This window comes from Bradysia coprophila, unplaced genomic scaffold (assembly GCF_014529535.1).
Source record: "Bradysia coprophila strain Holo2 unplaced genomic scaffold, BU_Bcop_v1 contig_193, whole genome shotgun sequence".
Taxonomy (NCBI): Eukaryota; Metazoa; Arthropoda; class Insecta; order Diptera; family Sciaridae; genus Bradysia; species Bradysia coprophila.
This window is the reverse complement of record NW_023503456.1, coordinates 2,291,964-2,301,081: the sequence shown is the minus strand read 5'-3', so window position 1 is coordinate 2,301,081 and position 9,118 is coordinate 2,291,964. Positions and strand designations below refer to the sequence as shown.

The 9,118-nt window shown below is 38.5% G+C and overlaps 1 protein-coding gene across 1 annotated transcript; it reads left to right on the top strand.

Moving 5' to 3' along the window:
• Positions 1–3,963: 3,963 nt before the first annotated feature.
• LOC119075227 (peptidyl-prolyl cis-trans isomerase D) lies at positions 3,964–6,856 on the top strand. The gene is made up of 6 exons (XM_037181617.1): positions 3,964–4,204; positions 4,443–4,690; positions 4,757–4,945; positions 5,513–5,641; positions 5,714–5,968; positions 6,057–6,856. The coding sequence occupies exons 1-6, from the start codon at positions 4,129–4,131 to the stop codon at positions 6,273–6,275; spliced, it is 1,116 nt and encodes a 371-aa protein (XP_037037512.1). The 5' UTR covers positions 3,964–4,128; the 3' UTR covers positions 6,276–6,856.
• Positions 6,857–9,118: the final 2,262 nt, after the last annotated feature.

Here is a 9,118-nt window from a genome sequence, read left to right as displayed (position 1 = left end):
GGTCACAATAGGCCATTTTTATTTTCGCCAAGGTCCAAGTGGGACAGGTAGTGAAACATTATGAACGACAATGGATATAGGTCTGCCGAGTTGTCACAGAAAAACGAGCCATCAGAACAGTCGGAGCGTTTGCTGCGACTCAGCCCCGTACAAACCCGTATATCTATTGCGTACGTGACCCTAGTGCGTCTGTCACCCTACTTTGACCGTAAGCCTATGCGCCGGTTAAAGTAGTTAAAGTAAAATTATTATGTAATGTGTACATCTTAGAAATTGCGCATAGCGCAATTACGAAGCCCCGTACGACGTTCCTTTCAAATAAAACAAAAATTTCAAATAGCCCGAAAATTTTAATTTATTGAGTATAAATACACATAGGGCCCTAGTACCGGCCTTAGTCCAAGGATCCAAATTTAATTTTTTTTTTCAACTACATTCTATTCGGCCTTTGATTACCTTCCAAATGAAACAAAAATTACGAAAAACGAATGAAATTTACTTGAGTTCTATGTAAAATACACTTAGGGCCGAGTAGCTTTTCACTTCTAAGGCCCTAACTCACGGTCCACTCACCCGATTTTAAAAAACTTTTTTTTCCTGGATTGGTATTGACAATACCTATCATTTGCCGTGTCATTTACATTTCCATCGTTTATTTTGCCATAAATATCACGAAAAGACCTTAAATCACTTAGGTGGCCCTAACTCACGAAGGGCCGACCCGAATATGCCCATCTTCGAACTTAGCCTCACTATTTTGACTATCGACGTGACAGACAGACGGACAGACGGACAGACAGCCCAAATTTTTATTGCGGATTCGTCATCTATGAACATAGGCAAACTTTGCCCTTACCGTCTGCTTCGAATTCCATCAATTACACACGGCATCGTAATCCTATAAGCCCCTTCGTACTTCGTACGGGGCTAAAAACATCAAACATCACCCGAATCACGCATGAAAAAGTCTATTTCTCGCAGCGCCGATGCAGAAAACAGTTTTTTGATGTTGATGTTTTCGGTCGAATCAGCATTAATACTAGGCCCCACCTTATGGGTGGGTTAGGTCCCTTGACTGACTGATATTTTCTCAATAGATTTTTGTAATTGTTACAAAAATATCAAAAATTGATCTTGATCAAAGTAGCTCTTTGTCTTGCTTGGTCATAAATTGTTCGCTCCTTTTATTTTATTGAAAATCAAATTTCAGAATAAACAAAGGGAGCTTATTTTCAAGGTTCTGAACCTTGCTTATTTCTAATTTCTACATTTCCAAACAAAAGATGCTTCTATATTACTGTGTCTGCTAAAAGACGCTGTAATGAGGACGTATTTCTTGCTAAACTCTTGAATAAATTTAAACTCGTTGAAATTTTCGAGATTATAAGACTTTTAGCAAATAATTCTAAGGGAATATTTTCGTTCGTTGTCAATCGAATCAGCGTAGCTGAATGTTTCAAATAAAACGTCAAATGTTTTCGATGTTCTACTGAAAATTGGCCCTATTTGCTAATGAATAAGGTATGCAACTCGTGTGATTACGGCCCTCGCTTCGCTCTGGTCGGAAAGTTCACACTCGTTCATTTTTTTTTCTAGCATAGACAAGTTTTTTCGGAATAAATCGCAGATTATTACTCCAGTATTTCGATTAACGAACTTAGCCCGAGTAATTTCAGTACAAACGTTTTTGGAAAGCTGTCGAAAATTACTCCGTATGATTAGTAAACTATATAGACAGATGATCTGGTTACCCTCGCGAATTTCATTCTTAGTCGAATAATATTCTTTTAATCGTTTTATCTCAAGCTCAAGCTATCAAGCGACGAGACAAAAATTCTTTTGGGAATATCTCTAAGATCAATCGTTCGTTATAGCCCATCCTCAAAAGGAATTTAATTCCCCTTCGAATAAAAAGACGTTTTTGGAAATCCGTTAGGAATTACTCGAGTATTCGTGTTATCAAGCCATAACTCAAAAATTGGTTTGTGATTGATAACTTTACCCACTTTGAGAAACCTTTGCAAAATGTGTAAATTATTTTGCAATGTTTTCTCCCAGTAGGTAAAGTTTTGACTCAGAAACCAAATTTTCCTTTAAAAGTAACACATTTTTGCATGTTTTAATGGTTTTACTTATTCAAAAAAAGATTTTGGTTCAGAGAAATCATCAAAAAACGAATATTTTTGCGCACAAATGTAGGCTAAAAATTTGCCAAGGGGTGAGCGCTCTTAAGAATATCTCTAAGATCACCCCGTCTGTTATAGACCATCTTCGAACTTAAAAAAATTGGAAATCTGTCGAAAACTACTCGAGCTATCGTGGAATCAAGCGACAAAACAAAAATTCTTTTGAGAATATCTCTAAGATCACCCGTCTCTTATAGTTCATCTTCGAACTTAACCTAAGGGGTTTAATTCCTCGTCGATTAATAGAAAGTTTTTGGAAATCTGTTTAGAATTACTCAAGTTATCGTGGCATCAAGGAATGAACAAAGTGTGAGAAACATTTTCTGTATTTAAGGTTTTTGGTCATACATTCCATGTAAATAACAACGTCAAAAATTTCAATGTCAACAAAACTGTCACGTTGAAACAGAAAGTTTCGATGTGGTTCGGCTCTTAGTGGCTATATTCTTTGATGTTGATGAGTGGTTATATTCATCACGGCCGATTTTGATCGTGAACTTGTCAGTGACAAGTGTCAATAAAGATGTCAATTAGTTTTTTTTTTGATCGCAGATAGCTCTGAAATGTATACTTTTGTCGATCTAAGGCGAGAATGAAATTTCGTATTTATTTCGCACGAGTTGTGGTAGACTACTTGATTGTTCGTCGAAGAGATTTATCGATTCATTTTGGTTTTTGTCTATTTCAGTTGTCCTGTGCACAAAACGCTTGTACCTCGACAGGAAAGTGAATTTTTTCAGTACACTTCCTTAATTTCCTTAAGCAAAACTTAGGACTGGATCTGAAAAAATCGAATTTTCCTGGCAAACAAACCTGTTCATGTTCATATATAAATCCAATAGGTCTGCCAAGTGCAACATCGAAATGTTAAAGCCCAATTCAGAGTCGTCCGTTTAGTTCATCCGTGTACTTGACAGATGTGTTCAAACAATAGAATGTAGGCGGAGTTTACGTAAACGAATTAACATTTGTTGTAAACGGATGAATTTTTCTTCTAAACGGATGAATTTTTTTAGACTGAAAGCTCCTTAAACGTCATCCACAGACAACATAACCAAACAAAATGTATGGAAAAGCGTTTAGGTTATGGCTCTGTAGGCTGGAAGACGTTTGACAGTAAACTGCACTTTGCACCTGCATTTGGGACAGATCTATCACGGCAGAGTAAAATAAACCAGGCAGGAGCGGTTCACTTTCGAAACGTCAAATAAGTGACCGAATACACTGTATGAAAATGAACTGAAATGAACACTGACATAAGTTGACAAATTTTATTCGCAAAAAATGCATGCCTACTAGATTATTCAGGTCCCTAGTCAAATCAGCGCTCCTGCCTGGTTAACTTTACTCTGTCGTGGATCTATAGGTTTTTTGCCATACGAATTGTCAAATTACTGTCAAATTTCGTCCATAGAGACATAACCTCATCAGTATTTATATGAAAACCAATCTCTGTGGATGAAATTAATTAATATTGATTTTCGTTGTTTGTGTTTCTGCTTATCTTCTTGCATTTGAATGATTAATTTCTTACGCTTAATTGGATTTATTGAATTTATTTATGTTTATGTTTATATCTGTGATATACTTATGTATGCCTTGTACTCGGCTAGAATATAGTAGAGAATAAAATTATTATTCATTCAAATCGTGTTCGTTCGGCCAGTGAAAATTCGTGTTTACAGTACCTTGGAACAAACTGATGTAAATGACTATTCCCAAAACATTCTATTGTGAATGAAATGAAATTAAGCAAACAGTTGTCAAAACAGCTGTTAAGTATGTTTTTCTTTTTGCTGTTCTGTGATGTTATTGTGGTAGATTTCCATTGTTTGTATAATGCGATAAATTTCATTTTTTGTTGCAAAAAAAATAATAATTTATTTTTACGCGAGTGTGTTCAACATTTTTATATTTAAACCAACAGCAAAACCATCCAGAAATGGTATTAAGGGAAAAGGTATCGAATGCCAGCAATCCAATTGTGTATCTGGATATCCGTATTGGACACGAAGACGGTAAAATATAGAACGACACCTTGCAGTACCGGACTGGCTCGAAAAAGCTCATCGAGGGCTCCATGCAACTCAATTTAAAAAGGCCCACAAATTAAAAATTCTCATACAAAAATCCAAAAGGCCCATCGGGAATCCCCCGATTTCACCGTATGGCCAGTCCGGGCCTGACACCTTGCTACAGTGTCGCTGTTTATTTAGCATATTCGTACGTTTAACGAAAACAATTATATCGTTATAGTCGGTCGGTTGATAATTGAACTGCGGTCGGATGTCGTTCCTAAGACGGCTGAGAATTTCCGTGCCTTATGTACAGGCGAAAAGGGAATCGGAACATTCGGTAAGCCCCTACACTACAAAGGTACCAAATTCCACAAAGTCCAAAGACTTTTCATGGTACAAGGGGGAGACCTAGTATCTGATGATTGTGGATCCGGTGGCGAGAGTATATACGGACCATTTTTCGAAGATGAAAATTTTATTCTACCGGCAAGTTGTGATCAGTCTGCATCCTTTACTTCATTTGTTAATTATTTTTTTTTTGACAATCTTTAGCATGACGCTGGTGCGGTTAGCATGGCCAATTTTGGAAAGCCCAATACCAACAATTCTCAATTTTTTATAACGTCCGATGAGTGCTTCAATTTGGATGGAACGAATGTGGTTTTTGGCTATGTTCTTCGGGGTCAAGGCATAATCACTGAAATGGAGAAATTCGCGACAAATGACGCTCAACCGACGAGGGTAACTATGTAAATTTGATTTTGATCCTCAAGTGATGTTTAAACCACCTCGTAACTTCAAGGCTTCAAGAGTTTAACTCTGTTAGAATTGAACTTCTCGGGAGTTTACTTCCTCTCTTCTTCTCGGGAGTTTTTCTAAGATTTATCAGTTCAAGATTGTCGGTCAAAGCCGAGACCTCGAAACACAGATCTAGTGATCCGTTCTTTCCATCATTTAAATCAGGCAAACCATCCTGTTTTACCTGGGGACGTGTTTAGTGTGACAGATCACGACTCTAGCATTCCAATCCATACAGATCAGTTCCTCGAACTATATTTACCCCATTCGGTTCAGGAAGAAAAAATTGCATGTCCTCAGCCGCCTTGGGTGGCTTTCAATCAAGTACTCTGTTTCATCGATTTCATCCCGTCCCTCGGCACGGTGATGATTGCGTTTGTCTGATAGAACCCAGCAATCCTGATCCTACCATGTCCATACAGTTTTGACATCTTGATTCGCTGATACATTCGGTTCAGCTTGATAATTCGAAAGACGAGCTGAGCCTGAAGCGTTACGGATTCCTTTTAGGACATTGTCATTGTTGACTGTGGTGAAATACGTGCTGGCGAAGATTGGAACTATTGTGACAATGACGAAACCGAAGACAAACTACCACCATTTCCACTCGATTGCCTGGATATACAGACCGATGTAAATGTAAGCCACACAGATAAACATCAAATTCGTAGAAATGGAAGTCGCTGAACATCGTCCGGTGGTGTTTTTCAGGTGGACGACATACTGAAAACGCTGAACTCAATTAAGAATGCGGGAAATTACTTTTTCAAACTGAAACGGTATGCCGAGGCGATCCACAAATACAACAAGGCCGAACGGTACTACACTTTCTACAAGAAGAAGTGTAAACTATCCGCAGAGGACAGAGCACAACTGGAATCGTTTTACGTAGCGATTTCATTGAATTGTGCGGCAGTTGAACTGAAATTGTCCAACTATGTGGAGGCGAAAAATGCTTGCAATTCGGTGAGCTATTTATATTGAGTCCCCATTCCGACCACATGAACATTAACGGCACTCTCTCCCTCTCTCACATACTTTCTGAATGAATTAGGTTCTACAGTTGGACAAATCCAATTCGAAGGCATTGTTCCGTCGCGGTCAAGCCGAAATTGCGTTGAAAAATTATGACGAAGCACTGAAAGACCTGTCCAGGGCACATACGCTGTCGCCGGGTAGTACAATTATTTTAAATGAATTTGAACGCGGAAAGAAGTTTTGGCTGGATTATCATTCGGAGCAGAAGGAAATCTACAGGAATTTGTTCAAATAGATTTGAACGGTTGCCGTAGCGGAGATGGATCTCCGTATTTTTTAGTTTTTGTTTTTAGTTTGTTAAATCTTACGTCGTACCTGCTAATCGTCTGAGACAACATGGAATACGAGAACTCAATTCCTCAAGTGTAATTTCCCTTTTCAAATGACTATGCCATTCTGCTACCGTAACCAAAGGTGTAAAATTAGAGAGGATTGTTCGAAAAAACGATAAAAAATACCTGAACCGATCGACATTTTTATCGGTTTTTTGGTTTTAAAAGTCTTATTCGAGTCGAATCGGTTTTCGATAACTTTCGTCGTGTTAGCGAGCCATGGGTGTCAAAAGTGTTCAGGATCGGTTTTCGTATTCGAAAAATGGCCTCTACACCTCTAGTGTAATATTATTAAGACAATGAGAGTGGTGCATGCGTGGCGATTGCCAATTATTTTTTTGTTTAATTTGTTCAAGAGTTACACAAACTGATGGGTCAGTGAATTGTGTGAAAATTTTTGCTGATCTTTGGAATTTTAATCGCTGACCACTCAGTGATGAGTGAAATTGGTGAATTCGTATCTATTAAAGGAAGAGCGAACTTAGCACATGTTTTTCATTAATTTCTTTCGAGGAAATTCTCGGGAAGCACAAGCTAATAATTAAGTTTTTATCTGACAGGATAGGAAAATAGCTTTGTTCCGATTAGCTGTAAACCCGACCGTTCACAACACGAACGACAACGATTTCATCCACAGAGACAAACATAACCTAAACGTCAACTAATTTCTTTGTAAATTTTTCGTCAACCGGAAAGTTGAGGTTAAGCTGGATGAAATTTGACATTTTGGAAATGACATTGAAACAAACCTATTCTTCTTCTTCTTTTTCAGCCTGTTTCTATCCACTGCTGGATGTAGGCCTCTCCAACTTCTTTCCATTTCGTACGATCCATTGCCATTTGCTGCCAGTTTGTACCTGCAATATTCTTAATTCCGTTTGTCCATCTCTCTGGTGGTCTACCTATAGCTCGTCTTTTATATGGTCGCCAGTTCATGATCTTTTTGGTCCAACGTTCGTCTGTCCTTCTTGCAATATGTCCCGCCCAGCTCCATTTCAGAGATGCTATTCTTTCCATGACATCAACGACCCTGGTTTGTTGTCGAATCCATTGATTCGTCATTCTGTCTCTGAGTGTTATTCCAAGCATACTCCGTTCCATGGCTCTTTGTGTCACTCTCAATTTATCTTCGGATGCTTTTGTTAAAGTTAACGTTTCCGCTCCATAAGTGAGCACTGGAAGGACACAAGTGTCGAAAACTTTGCGTTTCAGACTATTATTCATTTTGCTTTTGAAAATTAGTCTGAGTTTTCCGAACGCTGCCCATGCAAGACCAATCCTACGTCTTATTTCTGCAGTTTGGTTGTCCAGACCTAACTTCAGTTTATGTCCTAGATATACATAGCTGTCGACTCGTTCAATGACAGTGTCACCAATTTTGATTTCTCTATCGTCCCCGATGTTGGTCATGACTTTTGTTTTCGATAAGTTCATCTTGAGGCCAACTTTGCTCGCCTCTTCACTTAACTGTTGTAGCATAAGCTGAGCCTGACCTAGATTCGCTGCTATCGGTACAATGTCATCAGCGAAGCGGAGATTGCTCAGGTACTCTCCATTTATCTTTATTCCCATTTTACTCCAGTTTAACTTCCTAAAAATACTCTGCAGAATCGCCGTGAATAATTTCGGTGAAATGGTGTCACCCTGCCTTACACCTCGGCCAATTCTGAATTTCTCCGTGCTCTTATGAAGTTTTATACATGAAGTAGCATTTTTGTACACATATCGAATTGTGTTGGAGTACCTTGAGTCTACTCTACATTCGTCTAATGCGTCCAATATCGACCATGTTTCCACTGAATCGAAAGCTTTTTCGAAGTCTATGAATAGCAAGACTATGCCGATGTTGTATTCACGACACTTCTCAATAAGCGTTCTCATCACCTGCAAATGGTCGTTTGTGCTGAAACCAGATCTGAAAGCAGCTTGTTCAACAGGTTGGTAGAAGTCGAACTTGTTAGTGTTCCTCTTCGTAATGATTTTCATAAACAACTTGTAGACTTGTAAACAAACCTATGCTGGGTGAATAAGTGCTCAGTACATTTTCGATACATAAAATGCATCAAGACTGTATGCGCGGACCGCCATTTTATTAGATGCAAGATAGGCAGGGCCTATTTTTGTGGAATTGAGTCTTAAAAATTCTATTAAAAAAATGCCCTGGATGATTTCAAATCCGCCGTATTATCACCAAATGTGATGTGTCAGTTGCGTATCTTTATCCGCGTGACATCCACAAGTATATTAAGCCTTTTTCCGCACAGTATAGGATCACGCAATTATTTTTCGAGCCTCTCCAAAATGACTTCGATTGGGTTAGAGCATCCAGACAAGTTATTTTTAATCGACGCAAAGCATGATTCTAAGCAAAAAAAAATTGTTCGACGATATGCCTCTAAAATGAACCGATTAATTAAGAAGGCAGTCACCTTTGTAACACACAGCCGGCGAATAAAAAGCTACAAAATGGCGGAACTGTATCTTCTATTTTCCACTGTTCTAAGACATTCTACTGGTCGAAAATGAGGCCAAACATATAGTTCTGGTTAGTGGGCAACTCAAAGAAATTTCTTGTTATCGTGGCTACAAATGGCCTCAGTCGAGTTTTGAGCGGCTAATAAAATGCGATGCAGTGCATATGTATTATGACAAAATTGATCTACACATTTTTGAGACAACTTTTTGCTTAGATTAGATCAATGTTCTGCGTCGAAAAGGTTGAAAGGGAGCCGTACCAAATTAATCT

Coding starts and splice junctions, on each gene's coding strand:
- LOC119075227 (XM_037181617.1), top strand. CDS start 4,129: ATGGTATTAAGGGAAAAGGTATCGAATGCCAGCAATCCAATTGTGTAT. Junction 4,205..4,442: donor CCGTATTGGACACGAAGACG/GTAAAATATAGA, acceptor ATATCGTTATAG/TCGGTCGGTTGATAATTGAA. Junction 5,642..5,713: donor ATATACAGACCGATGTAAAT/GTAAGCCACACA, acceptor GGTGTTTTTCAG/GTGGACGACATACTGAAAAC.